General features: G+C 41.5%; 1 protein-coding gene across 1 annotated transcript in view; it reads right to left on the bottom strand.

Annotated features, from left to right (window-relative positions):
- Positions 1–20,592, bottom strand: part of LOC306780247 (neurobeachin-like) — a gene marked incomplete at its 5' end in the record, with an annotated part of 185,287 nt that overhangs the window by 24,525 nt on the left and 140,170 nt on the right. Inside the window, 4 exon segments of the mRNA XM_079272545.1 lie at positions 7,737–7,849; positions 10,346–10,461; positions 11,161–11,263; positions 11,349–11,466. Coding sequence (XP_079128671.1) covers positions 7,737–7,849; positions 10,346–10,461; positions 11,161–11,263; positions 11,349–11,466 — 450 coding nt within the window.

Genomic DNA, 20,592 nt, shown 5'->3' with positions numbered 1-20,592 from the left:
TGAGGTCTTTTCTTTGTTCTCATCACAACCACACAGTCTGACTTAACTTACAGTTTCATCAGGTTCGTAAAAACGTCACTTTATGTGTAGCTGCTCCAATATATGGCTTGTTGAAATACTGGAAGCAGGGGCTGCGGTTCATTTTCAGTGAAAACCATGTACACTTCTGAAAAATTACAATTGATACTACATAGATAAGGTTAAGACCACAAGGCATTTTAAGGAGTTTGGTTTGTGGTCAAATCACCAAAATGATCTCTGTGGGTCAGTGCAAGACAATGCTTTATCATAGAATATGTAGTAGTAATTGGGAATAATCTATACTGTATCAAATTATGAAGATCGGTCTCTTTGAAATGGAAAAGTAGTTTTTTGTTTTTACAATGTACCATCTACATTCTTATGTTCTCCAAAACCAGAAAAAACTCAGTCTTCACTGTAACGTTTTATGAAACATCAGTACTGAACTATTCATATAATGCAATTAATTTGACTTACTTATTGGAAAACCACACTAGTTACACTCGAAGCCTCATGCAAGAGGGACCTGGCTTGTTTTTTTCTGCACGGTCTTCTGCATGAACCACCCAGTGCTGATCTATTTTGAGTCTCAAAATGGAAAACGTTACAACTTACAGCAGGTCTCATGACCAGTCTTCCATGTAAATCAAAGTTTAATGATCATGTGGCTAAACGACAGTCATGAAAGACTTATTGGAAATGCGCACTCCATATACTTGTAAAATAGATTATTAGAGTGCAAAAAAACAGAAAATGAATGTTTTGCTCATACCATGTGAAGGGTCGTTTTTTTCTTGTACCACGCTTTGTAGGCATCATTGTAATTTGTATATATAGCGGCAGAGTTTTTGCTTGGTGACAGACAATTTGCTGCCAGTAATCTCATCATATAGTGTTTGATGTGATGGTCCAAACGCATGGCTGCAGCGAAATGTATTGAAGACCACAGTCGGAAATGAAGCTACGGTACTTCTACTATGATTTACAGGTAATAATATTAAGTTGGGTGCAGAGCATAAACTACTGCCTTACCATTACTTTTGTTAGGACAGAACAAGGAAATAGGATAGAAAATTTAATTGAGTTTAATTAAGACAGACTTGCAGAGTCAAAGTAGTTCCCCATTACGCTACATGTGGTGAGGCCGGCAGACAGGCTGGGGGAGAGTTCAGGGCAGTCAAGGAGCTTTACTCTGGGATTTGTCCGTCAGACCCCATTATTCTCCTGAACCCTAAAAATGTCCTGTTGTGCTGTCTTCTGTCAGAAATTTACAAGGGTATGGTGGCAGGGGTGAGCAGGATGGCGCGCCGAGGATGGAGGGAGGAGATATGCGCGCCTCCTGCTAAATGTTGTGGGTAATCCATGTGGATTAACCCAGGCTGACCTGATTTACACCCAGCGCACCCACCGAGCCAAACACTTTACTCAGCACAGCTACTCCCATCTGTGTGCAGAGCCCTTCTGAGCTACTGGGCACTGGGAGTTACCAAGATATATACAATATAGTGCAATCTAATAATGGAAAAAGGATTAAATCATTAGTGAACTTTTGAATCTTATAAAAAAATATATAGATATCGTCAAGAAGTAGAGGAAAACCCATTTGCTAAAAAAACAGCCTTTTATGATCATAAAAAGTCTCTTATTCATTGCTCTGCATTTGACGAACTGCTGCCAAATTATTGAGAGGATATAAATATAGATATATATATATATTTTTTTTAAACATTACTGCAATATTTATTTGACATCCATGCAATTATTTCATAGTTAGGCCAAACCTTGGATTGCATAGTGAATTATTTAACCGCAGCCTCAGTAATAATTTCAATATTGTACTGACACCATCATTGGGTTTTTGCCCTTTGGGGGCTGTTTCATTTTCATATGTTCTTAAGGCAACACAATTACTCCCATTAAACACACGCTTAGTGGTGAAGAAATTGCTTTCCCTGCCTTTTCAATCACCCTGTCCAATATAAGAGCCTTGGAGGCATATTGGCAGTCAATATTAATATACTCAGTATCACTGACTCAGTTACTGAGGGGAAAGGGAGACTGCTAATGTAATCAATGGCAGCTTTTCCACCTGAAAGCTGCAGCTCAGAGGTCAGAAGAAACAAAAGAAAAGCCCTCAATTACAAATGCACTTATTCTAACATGATTAAAATTGCATTATTATTCTTTTGGCTATTCGTTTGTATGCAACCTCGGTGCGACAGACAGACTCTCTTGGTCATTTTGAAGATATAGGCATATCCATGTGTGGCACAGTGCACATGCCTGAAGCTCTAAGTCAAGATGAAATGGGGCCAGTTTTTTTTTGGTTCTTCCTTCGAATTTAATGGCAGTCCACATCAGTGTTAGCACAATTGAAAAGACTGAAAGAGAAGTTTATTGAGATCTGCGTAGATTTATGGGGTGATAATGGCCTTGCACGTGAAGTCTTGGCCCAGCTGGATCGGGGTGCAAGCCACAAGACGTCTCGCACTCTGTAAAACCGCCGCGAGTGTAACTAATGCCGGTTGCAGCTGTATGAAGGCTCCAGATAATACATGTGACAGAGGGAGAGGAATAAGGAAAACACAGCTGCAGGTAATCGTAATCCGTGCGAGGAATAAGTAAACAATTCACATAACAGGTATTAGAACTTAAACTTACAAAATGGCTAATATTTTGATTTACAGTGTTATTAAATGTTTGTCGAGCCCATTTAATTAAATATTATTGAACCAGAAAAAGCTGGGGAAAACTAAGCTATATTAGCTAGACTAAGCTATATTAGCATAGTCTGTGATATGTATGTATGTAATATGAAAAATGCAATTGTGCTTAAATGGATATTAAAAGCAGACATTTAATTCAAGACTCAATTTGGCTGCCACCAACCTCTCAACCCTTTCCTGAGACTTAAGTGACCACAAACACTTCTAAAATGAAACACCAAGTTACAAGGAAGGGATGTGAAGACATGTTTGCTGACAAGTTATGTCCTATTCATTCTTTTTTTTGGTGCTACATAAATGAGGCAAAAATGTTCTCACGGTGTCCTCGGGTTTTTCAGCCGTGAAAGCAGAAACATAGTAATACGTGAAATAAAAAGTTTTCTATGTGACTTGAAAAAGTTATGCTTATATTTTGTTTTCTTGAAAATGTGTGTTGTTGGTGAGCCAGGATAATTATACTGACTGCATGGCAAAACTTGTATCAGTTCACCTATATCCTTGAAGAGTTATTCTTCGTCACAGGTTGCTGTCATCGTAAAGGGAATTTGCAGATGGCAGATTGTTGAACACTGCTGAAATTGACTGTTATATAACAAAAATACAGCAAACTCAATAAAATGTAAAAAGAAAAAGACTACTTCAAGGTCAGTCTAAATCCTGTATATCTCCACATAGACTCAGTATGCAGCTTAGGCCATAGAGAAACATACTATAAGATGTATATTCTGTATACAAATCTCAAATTCAGGTCAAATTGCCTTTGACTAAAATATGAGAAGAAAGTTTGATTGATTAGCAATTGGAAATAAAACCATATTTATGATAAGATATAAGCACTTCAGCAGTCTTTTAGTACCTTTATTTCTGTCATAGCCACATCTGTTAATAATTCCAGATCAGGCTTTGCTTACCTCTATTCAACAAAGAATAATCACCTCTTCCCTTTTCCCTGCATGGCATATCACACTGATCATAAGTACAAGACAATGAAAACAACTGCTTCAGACAGTTCCACATTTGCTCCCATCTGAGTTAATTTCTTGTATAACACATGACCCAGTGAAATACATCAACACAACTAAACAAAGTATGATCAAACTTAGATTTGGCTTCAGATTCAATCAGGATCATTTCTGGTGTGACTTTCCAACTGCAGGAAATGAACACAGCTGCTGGTGAACGAGTGTGCAGAGACTAGCGCCATTTGTTTGGTTGCATCTAAGCTACCTCCCAAAGAGACGCATATTGCATTTTATATTTCAAGAGTAATTACATTACAGTATGTTGCTATGGTGCTCTGTCAGGAGAAGTCACGGTCATTTCTGCTTGCCTTTTCAGAGGCAGGGCTGCGTGCAGCTCCAGTCTAATGCAATCAAGTTGCTCAAACTCAAGATAAAGCAGATGTACTTCCAAACAGCCTGACTGGAGTGGAAGTGAAGGTGAAGAAGGCTCCATTATGGAAAGAAAAATGTGGAGGGGGTCTTCACAACAACCATGCTCTGTGTTTACTACTCAATGCGTGTCTCATTGCTCAGCTCTCAATGAGATCCACAGCAGGGACTTTGAGAAGGAAACCGATTAAAAAAAGGTTTCTCTATCTCAGCACAGCTCATTCACAGTATGCTTTCCAGGGTAAATTAACATGAGCAATATTATGCCAGTCATTTAAGTTAACACTTTAAATGACCCGGGTTGAGAAATGCTCGTTTCACTTTTTGCTGTTGCCTGTCTTCTGAAATGATATTTTACAAAGAATACATCTACATTTCAGTCAGTGGGTGAAGAAGCAGTGTTCAACCATAGCTGCATAGCTGCTTCTTTTGCCTTCTTATGCAATTGAATGAATTTCACATCATTTAACAGCTATGAGGAAGATTGGCTTCCCCCTATCTATCATCCACTTGTCACTCTATCAAGAAATAATCATTAGAATCGAATGAAACACTTCACTGCATGAATGTGTCTGACATCCAAATATGCACAACTCTGGCCCGAGGCAAAGCAATGCAGTGTTCACAGCTGACTGAATGCCCAACCAGCAGGTAATTGTAGGTGTGTGCAGATGGTTTGGGAGGATATTACTTGGAAGATCAGCACAGAGCTCCGGCAATTTGAACAATGCTGTCTATCAAGTGGCAGTAACTAATTAACAAACAGGTCACAGGTATGACTCTGATCTGTGGGAAAGTAAGCCTCACACATTGTGCAATGCCAGCGTGGGAGTATTTGAGAACAATTTATCGTATGAATGATGCTTCAGTTTGTAGTGTTTAGCTGCAATAACAATTTAGCTTTGACTTTTATATTGACCGAAGATCATATGACAATTTATAGTCATAATGCTGCAGCTCATTGAGCTCTGGAGTAGATTATATTATTGAAATGCAGAAAAAAAATAGACAAATTAAAACAGAAAATGGACAAAAAGAGCTTAGCGTAGTAGCCACTACAAGCAACAGAAACATTCTGATGTGTCTGTAGCACCATGTATCAAAAACTGCATCAAAGTACTGAAAACTGTCTGTTAGATTTGTCCTTTTATTTACTTCATCTTTAATCAGATAGTTGTTTAAATTATAATGTTGTTCTTGTATTATTCAAGCAAAGTTATTGTGCAACTGTTTGTGGTTGGCACAATGAATATTCAACAATCTGGGCTTTTTTTGTTGAATGAAAAAAATGATTGTTACCATACACACAGCCTGTGTGGTACACAGCCACACCCACTGGACATACACCTCCGAGAGACACACACAGCCCTAATATACAACGAAGAAGTCTCTAGAGACTGTGCTGCTACCTCTGATCCATAATTGAACAAAAGGGCAGACCAAGCAGAGAGGAGAAGTGTGGGGGCCTCTGTCCCTCCCTGCTACACTAGCTGTGAACTTTTGGAGCAATAACAGCCATGGGGTTCCAAGGACAACTGTCAGGAGACACAGGCTGTGAACTCATGCTAATAAAGGCAGCTCAGCCCTGTAAACAGCATGGGAGGATGTCACTGGAATACATTACAATACATAACTATCTCCCCAGGGCAGGAGGTTTGCACATGGCTCAGCCCTGATCATCCCCCAAACACACACACACACACACACACACACACACACACACACACACACACACACACACACACACACACACACACACCCACACAGCCCATCAGTCCACCTGGATGGCCCACAGGCTGGAGCCACCAAAAGCAGTGCTGAGATGACGGTGGCAAGACACACATCTAGGCTGTTAGTCAAAAAAATTCGGAGTTTACTGAAATGCGAAGAAGTGCTCCAGAGTGGCTGGTGCTCATTTTTCAAATTCACAACACTCAAACTCGTCCAGTGTTTCATAGTAACCTTTTTTTCCCCACTTCAAAGTTATCCTCCTCTCCCACTACAAAACACAGCACACAGCATGCCTTGAAAAGTTGAAAATTGATACAAACTGTTGAGAGCTGAGATGGCGAAGTGATTCTCTCAGTCAGAATGTTGGCGTTTTGAGGGAAACAAGGGGGAATGAGGGAGCGATAAAATGAGCGAGAGAGAGAGAGAGAGAGCTCAGACAGGAATGCGACTGTTTTCAGGTCAGTGAGCTGCAGTTTGCATGTGCAAGAGAGAGAGAGAGAAAGAAAGAGACAGAGAAAGCGAAGCGGGGGTGGTAAACAAGTAAACCAGGCCACCGTTTGTGCTGCCTTTTACTCTTCAGTCAAAGGCAGAGCAAACATAATGCTGGACTTTATCTCACAGGGTTGTGGGGCATTAGTGTCATTGTGTCTGAGCTCTTGTGATTTGGCAGCGCTCGCAGGAATCTCGCTGCTGCACATCGTGATGCGTTTTTGATGAGCCACATTTAGAAAGACTTTCACTGCAACACTGTGCTCATGACCTGATCTTATCAATTCATCAACCTTGAAAGTCTCATTCAAGCAGAAACTTAAATTATTAAATTACAATGTTTTATGAATACACTTACCAGCTATAGTCTTTAAATAATAAAGTATGTGATACGTTTGTGTAAAAATCTGTTGTACAAATTAAGGCTGGAAAATGATTCAATATGAATCCTATAGTGTTGATGTGACCACACTGTTTCAGAGCAAGCTGTAATTAAAAACGAATGAAATTAGTTATTGAAGTTTTTCCTTTACACATACGAAGAGTCTGGTATCAAACACAGTGCACTGCACTGGACAAAATCTATTCTATGATAAGATATGCAGAATATCGACAATAGAAAACATTTTCATCGAGCCACATCCAGCAGATACGCAGCAACATCAGCATTCATTTGGAGTCGGGTGGATGGCCACCTGGGAATGTAAATCCAATATTCAATTTTCTTTTACTTCTGTTTTGCTCTTTATCAACTCCTGTCTTAAGTATCTGGCTCTTAAGGAGCTAAATGCTCCAATGTGTTGACCAGCTAGTCACTGACTTTGTCTGGCATGAGGGGACCTGCAGAGTTGGGTCATAGTTCTCAGTGGGTCCATCATTACGAGCGAGCCCTTTCTCTTACAAGTAGTCATGTACTATAGTGCTAATATAAACATATCAACTATAACAACTTTAACGTGGTGATAATGGTTTAAACCACATGGCCCAGACCTCCTGAGATCATGAAAATTATTATTGGGTTACACGATGCATCTAAAGCCGCCTTTCTGAAAGAGTTGGTGTCTACTATACAAGGCACATATGGCTATAAAATGTACAAGCCTCTCTAATGCAGAAACCAGGAAGCCACGATAAGCTTACAGTCAAGTGCAAACTATGTGCTGAGACAATAGTTAATAAGTGGGTTGCAATATTTCAATCAGCATTTTCCACTTTTGCATTCCATCTCATGAGTTTATATTCTGAACATGATTCGTTAACCATTAAATATGATATCATTCTACAGTCAGGAAATCCCCTGCCGTCAGAGTCAGCTGCAGCTACTCCCCCTCCCCATCTTGCTGTCATACTGAGGGGCATGGCCAAGAGGCCTCGGTACCTTTGAGAGATCTCTGAAGTTCCCTGGCAAGGTCAGGTTCAGCTCCTCTGAGTCGTAGTTGGTGAGGACCCAGGGAAAGACCGGGTACTGGTTCAGGTCATTGTATGTCCTCCCTAGACACACAGAGCAGACGGAAATCTGTGAGTGATGAAGGACTGGAAGGGAACAGAGGGGTTGAAAGTGGGGCAAGGTACACTTGAGGCTTCAGTTACATTGGGGGATCAGCATGCAACATTCCAACAAGCCCCCCAATCTCAGAGCCCTCAATCAGACGCACTTCCTGTCTCATATGGCGTCTGCCAGTGAAACACAAACTAATGGCAACCTTTCTTTGCTATGAGGGAATGTTTTCTGTGCTCCCCATGCCTTTTCCTGCCGAGTGTACTTTTATCAATGGACTGTGGGAACAACAGGAGGCCTAGGGAGGCGGTCTTTAAGTGTATAGAAAACATAAGTATCTAAGTTGTGAGGAGTTGATGTAATTTGAGGGATATAGATTCTTTTGAGGGCCATGACTCCAAATGCCTGAAATGTCACTGCAAGTTTGATGCCCTGATTGGCCAGATGTGAATTTCCTCTATGCTTTCGCAGCAACAATATGGTTTTCAGATGGCAAAACGTGTCATGGGAAATCTATGGGAAAAGCCACGAGCATCTACCATGTTGTCATTAATGCTCTATTCTCCTTTTGAAGATGATACTGGTTCAGCTGTGAGGTCAGGTGGTGGTCAGTTGTAATCCAGGATTGGGATAAGGCTGCTATTGATGGTTTTGTTGGAATGTTTACTACTGGTAGTAAATCAAACGAAAAATGGAGACTCAAAGCGAATTGAGTAAAAAGGCAAGAACAGTTTGTTTTACCCACAAAGAAAATATTATAATCTAAATTGTAAAAGGGAGCAGAACTAATTCTAAGGTCTAACCACATGCCTATGGCATCCTTTCTTAATGTAATATAAAAATTTCCATGTCTTTTCCACAAACATTTCACACGATGTATTATTTTGTAGATTGTTGATGGTGACTAGTGTACCGCGCTATACAGAAACAGTGATTTTCTTGAAAGTTACACATTATTGCATCATTACAAGGTCCAATGCAGGAAATGAGACACTCATGCTTTAACATTAATAATATTACATTTTCACAACAGTCCAAGAACACCTGAGATCAACAAGTTCAATGAGACAAAGAACATTGCCTTCTGAAGATGACAATCTATCAATCTCTATCTAATAACGGCACTCTGAGATTTTTTTAAATGAAAAGTGCGTTACAAATAAAATGCATTATTATGCACATTCAAAGCTTTGAGCATTTCAAATCAAGGTATAATCAAGAGGTGTCAACTATAAGGTCAGAATAATAAATACTGTTTTATTACATCTATATGAAAGCCCATGCGTAAGTACACAATATTATGCAATAGAACGAAATGGGAAAAACTCATCCTGAATCTGCTTGCTGGAGCCATACAGTTTTTAATGAATACCTTCAAAATTGTATCAACTTACACCAGTCCAGCAATGGTGTCTCTGCCCACTCCTGCACTGCAGCAGGTTGGCATTAAATAATCTAAATCTAGCTGAGCAAGTGATAATGCGTGACAGGCTAGTCAATGGGAAGGTTTTGCAGAATATCCAGGGTCTGAGGGAGGCTAGAGAGCCTAATTACCCAGGTTAATGCCACATAGTGAAAAGCTATGCCGAGTGTGGAAGAAGAGTTGGGTGTGCTGGTGTGGTTCGACCTGATGGTGCTGAGGCCTGAGTTGGGGTGGCAGGATGTTAATAACAGTGGAATAGTGTTTAATTAGAAGACCACTTCCCGTTCGCACCTCTTCCCAGCACTTCACCCCCCCCCCCCGCCTGTCTGCCGCCCCACACTATTCTGACATCCCTGTCAGCCCAGGTCATTACCAGGGATTCTTAATGACTTTTGGGCATGTTTTTCTCTCTGCCTTACATCTAATTAGCTGACAATAATGTATCGAACTCAAGCACGGGCTAAATATAAATATGCATGAATATGCAGCGAGAGAGAGGATGACACCTCTCAGAGCAGAGTAGCGTGCAGTCGCTCTCGCCTTCCCTGTTAGTTGCAGTTCAGATCAGAGAGTCGACAACAGAACCTCTCAACTCCGCAGACACACATGTGTACGCTCTCACAAAGCCAGGCACTAATTATCTGGAAAACTCTGCTGCGCCTGCTCTTTGCTTCAAACAGCACACTCACATGAACAGTGAAGTATACCGCTATGAGCACCACTTAAGGTTACCGTGGACTCTTAAACAAATTCGACAAACCCGAGGCCACTTATAGTATGTTTTCAGTGCCACTGACGCATCAAGTTTATTGATCATGATAGCAAAACTTAAAGTCTAAGACTCTAATGGTGAAGTGATTCACATAGATAATAGATTAAAACGTCACCCTTTCACTGGTTGTGAATGTTCCCCGGATAAGGAAGAAAACAAATCAAAATCTATTTCATTGATGGCTGTGAAAAAGAGAATACCGTATATAATTTCCATACTTTCAGCTATTTCCAAACTAAAAGTCTAGAGTTTCTCTTGGGAATAACATCATTGTAAAGCAATATGAGTCCTTACCGGATATAGTGTTGAGAAACATGAGGTACTCAAAGTTGGAGATCTCTCTCCTCTGCCAGCGCTGGGTCATGTTGGAGGATTTAAAAAGCTGCCGAGGGGTGGCCAGGGAGATGCGCCTGGAAAATAAACATTTGAAAAACAAATCAGGAATTAGAAGATTGGTGTTAGTTGCAATTTTATAAAAACCTATACTCTTACAAATGTAAAAGGAAAGAGCATTAACTCTGTATGAAGCAATGCTTAAATCCAGAGGATTGGCTACATCGCAGAAAACTGGTACAAGAATGATGACATTTAATAGCTGATAACCAGCTCTTTGTCTAGCACATCCGTTTCAGAATGAACATACCGAGATGAAAAGCATGCACAAAATGTCAAGCAGGAAATTAGAGAATAATTATGGCAATTACGGCATTCATAATTACACAATTTTGATTCCAGTAGATTACATGAAAGGTAGGTTCATTTTTACTCTGTGTTAATTCAGGATGGCTTGCTTTCAAATCCACGCAATTAACAGAAGCCTCAAGGAAATGAGCTTGTTTTGTAGCAGTGTATAAATGGGCCTGTTAGCACCACGAGAGTGGTCAGTGGCCTGCCTGCAAGTCTTCTGTCAGAGAATTGAGTCAGTTCAGTCAGGGTCAGCGCACATCCACTTCAATAACTGGACCAATGGGACTTCAAATGACTCTGCTGCAGGCTAAGCCGAACAAATGCTTCAACACACAATACAGAGGAGGCAACATGAAGGAATTACAAACTTGGAAAGATTTAACAGCACTGAATTCATTTTTCTTTCGGCATACATGACCCACCTGGCCTGTGGAAGTCCATAGCTGGTGCCCACTCCCACTCGAGGAAGACTGTAGACCACTTTCTTTACTGTGGCCTGGTCAGGAAAGTTGAACATAACTGATGCTGGGAAACAGTGAGAGATATCTCTTAGCGATGAAGAGCAAGAGAAGCATGGATTTGAAAAGCTGTAATTGGCACTTCAACTTACTTCTATTGGCCATAAAGACCTCCATCGCTGTGTTCTGCAGGAGGTAGCGTCTGGAGAATACTGCCCGAATCTCACTGAACATCCACTTCCCATGTAAACCCTCAGTGTATGCTAAGACCTAGAAGGGCAGAGAAAGAAGAGAAAATATCCTCAGGATATAATAGCTGTATAAAACCAGAGATCATGTCAGGTTACAACTGTCCAGTTCATTGTGTTCAATGTTAAAGCTGCTTATGACAAAATAAGAACGCATGTATGTTACAGATATGATAAGTCAAGTGTTCAAACAGGCTGTTTGATGATCGTGTAATGTTTCTCTACAATGCCACTGGCAAGCGCTAAGATTATGATTTCAATTATTTGAACGAATCAAAGTATTGGTGTAAACTAAGCCATTGCTTTGTTGCAACATGGACACAAAAGCAATCGGTCAGCCAACTGTGTTTTCCAAGTAGATATGACCTGATCAGAATTCTACAAAGGAGAGATCAGTGTTTAACATTGGTTTACTACTTTCAGCACTTCTTTGTGAACCGTCTTGTTTATTGGCACCACAGCAATAGTTGGTGAGACATTGGTGCTTTAGTATACCCATTATTTCACCACTGGGATTAAAACATGCTGCTCGCAAGCAAATTCCTCTCACCATAAGGCTACTAAAATGAATTCTTAATAACTATTCCACCAGTTTTATTCAAATTGGAATACAAATATCACACCAATACCGGTTCATTCATTCTTTATTTAAAAAAAAAGCAAGAGTAAAACAGCATTGCTGAGACATTATATCTCAAGGCACTTTTCTACATAATATGAAACTCTCTACAGATTCTCTTTGCGTGTTTCACACTTTTTCAGGGGGTCTATACAACTCAAGTGGTCAAAAAAGGACCCTCTGGGTTAGTGACACATAAATAATCAATAACAACCACCATGCAAGGAGAAGAGAGACTAGACAAAGGATCATTAGTGCATGCAGCACCACTGGGACTGCAGGTCCACATAAAAAAAACAATTCTGACAGGTGAGAATGGTCCCCTCACACACCTCCTCCCCTCTTGCCATCTCACTTCCATTTGACTGAACAATTTCGTCCAACAGTGTGAGCCGAGGAGCAACCTCATCAACTCCCCAGGTTATAATCACACATAGGTTCAGTTCAGAGAGAGTGTGTGTGTGAGAGAGAATAAAGATATAACAGTATAGTAAGAAGGTGAGGCCCTACAGTACATTAGTGTCGGTGTCTGTATGTGTGTGTGGGGGTGATTGAGGTGGAGTACGCAGGGAGGGAGGGAAGCCAGAGTGAGATGTTCAACTGGGTTAGGTCTGATGCTAATGCTCATTTAAAATAGTGACAGGCTGGAAGAGTGCAGCGCGAGCCGGGCTGCCTTAATTTCTCCCTGGAATAGCTCATGCTCGACCTCCGTGCCACATCCAAAATCTCTGGAGCTCAATTAAAATTGGATTAGGTGGAGATGCTGGATGTGCAGCACAGCATCTCTGGTGCTCTCCTCCTAGTAATGCCCTGCCTGACACCTCTGCAACCCCCCAACTCAAACAGTTGTCATAGAGACAGCAGGGCCCAGAGGAGGCAGCGTGCTGAATGGAGAAAGAGTAGAGCGGTAGGGAGGTGAGATGGAGGGACGGCTATGGAGCTGCAGGCACACTGTTGAGGGCCAGCAGCAGCTCACTAGGACGCAGGGTCGCTTTTATCCCTTCCCACCCCGCCCCTCAGCCAGATGTTGTGGAAGTAGTCTTCTGAGTGCAATGCTTAAAGGCAAGTCATACAGATATGCATCATGGGAAGGTTACAATAGCTTACTCCATCAAGGCACTAGTGAGCCGTGATTTGAATACAGATCAAGTTTCTATATTTTCTATATCATGTATTATAAACAAAATGTAACAAACAACCCAGCAAATAATAAACAATGCTGTTTACACAGGTTTGTCACTGAAAATATTTAAAACAGTTATAACATGGCAACTGATCATCAATATAATATTGTTTTAGCATTGGCTGTTTCTTGTTACCCAGCTTAAGTGAACATTTTGCTGCCATGACAAAGTGCAGGCCAAAGGGCTAGCTGTCAACAAAAGAGAGGCTAAAGAGGAGAAAAAAGAGCGGATTTCAAACAGCCCCGATCAAAAAATTTGTCATAACAACAAAGCTTTGGTCTAAACCAACACGCAGGGGCCCCTGTAGACTTGGAGGTTTGACAAAGCCCAGCCCTCATTTTTGGAGGCCCAGCTGTAAAAAATGCCATTTAATGAACCTGTCTGCTGAAGCTGTCCCCTGCCTGTCAGAGGTGTCAGCTCGTGACAAGCGCTGGGGACGGCCGCCTCCAGTCACAGACAGGCCTGCCAGCTGGAGACTTCGGCCCCAATCTAATCACGCCACCAGGAAGGGACCGGCGCTCTGCTCTTGGTCTGTCACGCTCAGGGCTGGGGGAGCAGCGAGGGGGCGGGTGGAGGGGTCTGGTATGGCCGACAAGTGCAGCCTTTTGTTTCCACACAGGTCCCTCCACGCAGGCTCATTAAGACCCACAGGCGCATGCGCTGCTCCGCCAGCTGCAGGGAAATATACCACGACAGCATAATAGCCATAATGCAATTTAGCGTCTCTGTCCTGTCTTTCCTTTATTCCCCCTTCTCTTCCTTCCCTGATTTGACAGAGGGCAGGCTGCATTCCGCCTGTAGAACATCACAGGTGGAGAACGGAAAAAAATATTGTGACAGACGAGATGAGGAGAGGCACAGGTGACACCGGTGTTTAGGCTGAAACTCATATATGATAATGTGCAGATGCTCAAATTGAGCACATCATAGTTAAAAGTGATAGAAAGCCACTTCATGCATGGAAATAGATTCTAATCATATCTGACTTCCGAATAGCTTTAACCCAACATTGGCTGAGACACTATGACAGAGGTTATTAATAAATCTAACGAAGCATTTTCTATAAAACCTGATGCAATTGAACAATCCCCCTCCACTGCGTTTATACAAAAACAGGAAAATAATACAATTCAGTGAGACCTCCAAGCCAGCATGACTGATATATTTATATGAGACTGTGGAGCACTCTGACAACCTGGTATCACAGCACCTCCGCAGCATTCATCTAAGATTTGTCTAATAGGCTTCCACTATAAAGCCTCACAACTGCACGGAGGCGGCCAGAGAGAACAGCGAAGTGGAAGAATAAGGGGAGGATACGAGAGGCAGTTTCATTTTGAGTGGTATGACTACTCCCCCAGGAGCGAGTGGGACGGATTTCACACATGGCAATTTGGAGGATCAGCACACACTGCATATACAGTATTCAATGGCTGACCCTAGGCAATATGGGCCAAATCTGAGAAGAGGTTGAGCGAAATCATAAAGCCTGGTAACAGCGAGAGCAACTCTCAGCCCAGTGGGAGAGTATCGTCAGCCATATACAATGTGGTAGACCGGTTCATGAAAAAAAAGAAAATATGTATATATGTGTAGAGAGAGAGCGAGCGATATGGTGCTGTTGAATGTGTTTAATATACAATTTCAATGTGAAATGAAACCAAAACTATCTGTATGGATAAATACCACTATCAGTAAGGAAGTGAACTGACCCTTTAAAGGAAAAGCATGGGAACAAACATAGTGTATATATTTTTCTTTCTACAAATAACTCAGGTGCTCCACACACTGTGAAATTAAACTTAAATCATATCAAACGGTGTAATGATATAGTTGTCTGACCACGACATGCCCAAATTCACACTTTTATTTCAGCTTTAATCCCTTTTCCATCCTGCAAGATTTATACCTGAGCATGAAAGCTAGTCGCTCATCTGATCCCCCATAAATATGAGAGCTGTTATGAAATGTATAAAACAAAAATGCAAAAAGATTCCCACAGATTATACATTTTTTTTTTTTTTTTTTAAATCTGCATTCCACTTGGCTCCTCACTGTGAGAGCCATATCTCAACTTCAATAAAGTAGCAAGCTCCTAATGCAGGTGTTGGGGGAAAACAAGATACAGATTTGCATAATCAGTGTCACTATACATTTGGGTGGTAGCTGGAGTGTGGCAAGATGACACAGCTCGGGTGCTCTGGCAAGACCAGTGGGATAAAGGAGATGAATATGCATTAAATATGCTGGCAGTTCACTGCCCCAAATGTCCAGCCAAGTTTGTCAATAACATTTATGTCAGGGATGGTATTTCACACACATTAGCAGGCCCTGCAGCGCTGTCTTCAACACCGACATGGTAGGACAGGTGGGAGGGGCCGTTGTCCTAGTATGCAATTTCTTCTTAAAGAGTCAAGGCTCTTTAAAAATGCTTTATCCGTCTACGTTAAAATATAAAGCCTCAAGAAATGCAATGGAAAAAAAGAAAAAAATCCAAATTGTTACTCAGACTTGTGGTTCCCTACAGAGATGATACACAAAGTTTGGCATTGAGCCACGTGGTGCCTGCAGAAGGTTTCTGAGAGGATAGAAGAAATAACACAAAATATAATGTAGAAATATATTTCCTTAAAGATATGCACAGTGCATTATATACAAGTGCAGCAGGAAAATTCATATTCAGTGATGTAAATGCAATTATCAAACCCCATCTTATGTATTTTCTTCGATTTAATACATAGTAGTTACTTGTGCATTCAGACAACTGCCTTTTTTAATCTTGAACATGTAGTTGCATGCATGTGCCGATTACAAGGGCATGTTCACACGTTTACCCTTCACAGGAGTAGTGCACAATATGGGTATTTATGATAGTGCTAAAACTACTAGAACAAAAGACATGTTTGAGGTGATCACTACTGAAATCACAGCGAGGTGGATCATAGTCATGGAGCATTTCAGCTGATTTCAACATACACTGGTCCTATTTTCCAATGGAGTTTGTTACTGTCAACACATGTGATGTGTTCCACTTCATGAATTAAATAATTTAGCCTTTTATTAACCAACCACCTACAGTTTGGGAGCATATGATTCGACCTCTTTGTGGCTCTAATGGCTATCTCTGTGTTTAAAAAAAAACAGAGACATCAAAGTACTGATTTGACACTTATTTTAAAGTATTCAATGCTTGTATAAATGGCCGATGTAGCAGTGTAATGGTGAATAGGTTATTCCAGAATTCAAGACTTTTTCCAGAAATGTTCATTATTTTGTCTCCTCCCTGTAAGAGGAAACTTAATTATGTCTTGCAAGTAAATTGAATGTAGCTAGCAAGTAAACAAACAAAGAAAGGGTCACAACCAACATTTAAATACACGTATGAACATGCTCAAGTGATGACCCACACACAGCCACACACATACATGAACACACTTAGTGTGACACACTGAGCGCATCATCCAGATAAATAGCTTGAGAATGCCTTCACTAAGGAGCTTGAGAGAAGGGATGCAGTCATTTGGTATGTGGTCTTCTCAGCGAGCTTTTCCTAATAGCACTTTTTCAGGGACTTGTCAGCCTTAAGATGACTGAAATCTTCCTGGCCTGGGTACCCGCTTCCTCTGGCTGCCACTGAGAGTGCCAAGCTGATCGCTATAAATCCCACTTTGCTTTTTTCTTCTTCTTTTTTGTTTGTTGCTGGTGCGTGGGAGGGATAGGGGCTCAGAGCAAGGCCGAGACGAAGAGAAAGAACGAGACAAGGATGGAAAGGCGGAGAGACAGAGGACGAGAGGGACAGAAAGAGCAAGTGGTTAGAGGAGAGGGCCTGATGAGCAATGAGCGCCTCACTCGTCCTCAATTAATCTTGTCTCTCTACCTTTGCGTTGCCGCTTCCCTCAGCACCAAGGTAATAACGACACCCTCATCCATTATCCTTTTATCCCCGTTATTCAATGAGAATTGCTTAATAACATGCTACAGATTTGGCCTCCTTCGTATAATTCTTTCTGTCATTCACAGTATATCATCTGGAAAACACACAGCCCCCTTTCTGCTGGACGCTCTTTGAGGATTATCGTGGGTGACACCTTCGGGATGCAGCCAGAATCTGGAGCATCATTTTTTTCAGGCATGAAGTGGAATTACCCTGACTTATCTGTCATTGCCAAAAGCACAACAAGCCATTCAAGGCCAAAGCAAAGGTGGAACAGGTTCTTATCAGCTTCTCTGAACGAGAGAGCTTGTAAAGTTATGCTAATGAGGGCCTTTTGTCATCCAGCCTCACCCCTTGGGGCTGAACGGGGCTTGCAGGGGTATGATAATCTGGCTGTTGAGTGCACTAGATCATTTGTACTTCATCCTCATGTAATTATATAGTTTAAATCTTTTTACCAATGCTAATCCTAAGACATGAGGAAGTGTCTTAACCATGTCTGTGGTTCTTAGCGGCGCTAGTTCGGGTGCATCTGACTCTCTCTCATAAAATCACGTAGGAGGAGTGCAGCACTGATATAATTACTCTGACTTTCTGTAGCCCGTGCTGTGAATCCTCATATCATTTTGATCCACCTTAGCAGGCAGGCAGAAAGCCAAGCTAGCAGCCTAGGGGTATGGGAGACGACTCGGAAAAGGTGAAAACATTGTAGCATGGCAGAAAGAGCCCTCCCCATTTTTGTAAAGAAAGAAAGATGGAGGAGACCAGGAAAATGGACTGAAAGGAGTAAAAGTAAGTGCAAAAGGGCGGCTTTGCTGTCCAGTGGGATTCCAAGGCCATTTTGTGTGCCAAAGCCGACAGCCCCCGACAAGCTGCTTGGCGTGCTGTAATTTGACTAATTACATTGGATTAAACCATATTAATGCAAGCTGTTTTCTCCAGGGTCACTGACCCACCCAGTGTGCCCCTTGCTAGTTTCCCCCTATATCTGGTGTAGACAAAACATACACAAGAAAGAAAGAAGCCTCTTTGTTTCTTGGCATTATAAAACGACGAACATGTATCTATATCCCTGACATTATTTTTTTAATGGGAGAGAATGTGTTTCAAAGCATCCATAGCAGAGATAGCTGTGAGATTCAGACTGCACTTTCCTGAGGCACAACATCACAGGATTCTTTGAAAACAAACCAAATCCTTTGCCTGCTTTATCTCCCAAAGTTTACAAAATTGTTTTTTTTCCCACATTTGACGGGGGTAGGGGGGGCTGAGGAGGGTCTCCGCATACTGACAACAGATCAATATTTCATTTTAATTAGATTTTTATCTGAGCAAAATATCGGCGGGGAAATCTGAGTAATGAGGTGCTGTTGTGTGTGATGTGTAGTTTGGTCACACAATTGTTTTTCTGGAGAAATGGTGTGTTGAAATCCATGATAAGTACAAATAATAAAGGACACGTCATTTGATCAGTTTTAAAAATGAGTAGATCAGTGCTCAGAAAACCACAGAGAATACTTTGTACAAAGAAGGAGGGAAACCAACCCTCATTTGCATTTGCAAAACTCCAAAATGAAAGGGGGGAAATCAGCCATAGAATAGGTGTGTTTTAATACAAGTGCTCTCCCAATTGTACCAAATCAATCTGAGTTCCACACAATGGAGAGGCAGCGTCACTGTTTGTATGTGCCCCTCTCCCTTGAACATGGTGTAATAATAGTCTTAAAGCAGGCGTTCTGAAGAGAGAATACCAAAGAGGCTTACAGCCTTGGTTTCATGAAACATTTAGGCAAAAGTTCCAAGGGCTGAGAATGATGAAAGAAGGTAAGCTTGGAAATGGGCTTCTGGGATCCACAGCCCTTATTGTACAGAAGTCACATCGAATTAATACTGAGGGCCATTTGCAGCCTTTCTTCTCCTCAGCTTTTCAGAACGGATTAAGCTATGAAAACTCAGAAATTACTAAAGCACCTATTAGGCATTATGCTCACCCAGTCTCCTCTTTCCCTTTGAAAGTCTGTCAATGTGCTTCACTTCACTTGCACTTCAAATTACGAAATGTTTGTATACTTGAAAGATGGGAAAGATTTGCTGTATATTCTCATGTGCACTATGAGGAACCAATTTTGTGAATCTTGCCTGCATCGTCCAAACTAGGTTACAACAAAGTATTCTGGTCAGTTTACTGAAGGCCCCTGAGAGTGTTTGCACACTGATGAAGGGCCAGTATTGCTAGGGCTCTCTCAGGCTCTCCGCACCCCTCTTTACTCTCTCAATGCCTCTTCAAAGAAGCGCAGGGAGTGCATGAATTGTAATTATGGCTCCTAACAGGATTCAAGAGCGCCCAAATGATGGCATTTGAGAACCAGGTCGTGTGGAGTTAAACGGCTGTCAGACACTCAAAGCTACCCAGCATGTGAACAAACCCACAAAGGCTGAACGTGTCCACTTCTAGGGCCCTCCTACCCACTTTCCCACTCATAGGCAGAGATTAAAGATCAACCAAGGCCCCTTTAAAGGCCCATATCGCCTTTGTGCATTATTACTCACATTCCAAGATACAAGAATGGTTACAGTTTTCCAGGTAAGATACTAAACCCAAAAACCAGGGATTACAAATGAGTTAATAAGAGCTGTATGATGTTGACTTGAATAAGAATCACTGAAAATATGTTATGTACAAAGTACTAAATACTTGGCAAAATTCAAGGCAAACAAGACTGCACCAGTGGGGCATATGAGGGGGGGAAGCAAAGGCTTGTAAGAGATCAGGTAATTGGTACCACCTGAGAAACCAACACAAACCAGTGTCAGATTATCTCCCGACCTCGCCTTCAGAATAACAGAAAAGATCATCTGTGCTCCCCAGACAGTTTCAATGACTCACCAGGGCACAAGACCCCTCAGTACACATTAAAGAGACCAGCCTTCAGTCAGGCCCTATCCAACTTCAGCCCCTTCCTACTCCCCAAAGGCACCCAAAAGAAACCAACCTGCAGCGTGAAGTCCCTATGCATGACCCTTATTAAACTCCTAATTGGATTGAGAACAGCTAAGAAAAAAAAATTCAACATTGTTCATTCAGCTGAGATTTTCTTTAGCATTCCTTCCAGTAGTTTGCCTCTCCAACAATAACATTCAAAATCAACTCACTGAAAACCTTTTTTTCCCCTTTTCAAAACAACCAGATTTTCCAAAAATGGGAGTTTAGGCAAAACCTTTTTCACCTTTTCTTTCAAGGCAAAGGACTATTTGATTTCCACAGGGGGCAAGTGACAGGCTGAAACAAAGCCCAGCCCTAGCTATTGTGTAGCCTTTCACTGTTGTAATGGTCTTAAAATGGCTACAAGCAGGGCCCTATTCAGTGGTGACCAGGGTGCTCGGCTCTCTTCTCCATATCCGAGGCAAACT

This window comes from Melanostigma gelatinosum (genome assembly GCF_949748355.1).
Source record: "Melanostigma gelatinosum genome assembly, chromosome: 7".
Taxonomy (NCBI): domain Eukaryota; kingdom Metazoa; phylum Chordata; class Actinopteri; order Perciformes; family Zoarcidae; genus Melanostigma; species Melanostigma gelatinosum.
This window is presented reverse-complemented; position numbering and strand designations above follow the sequence as displayed.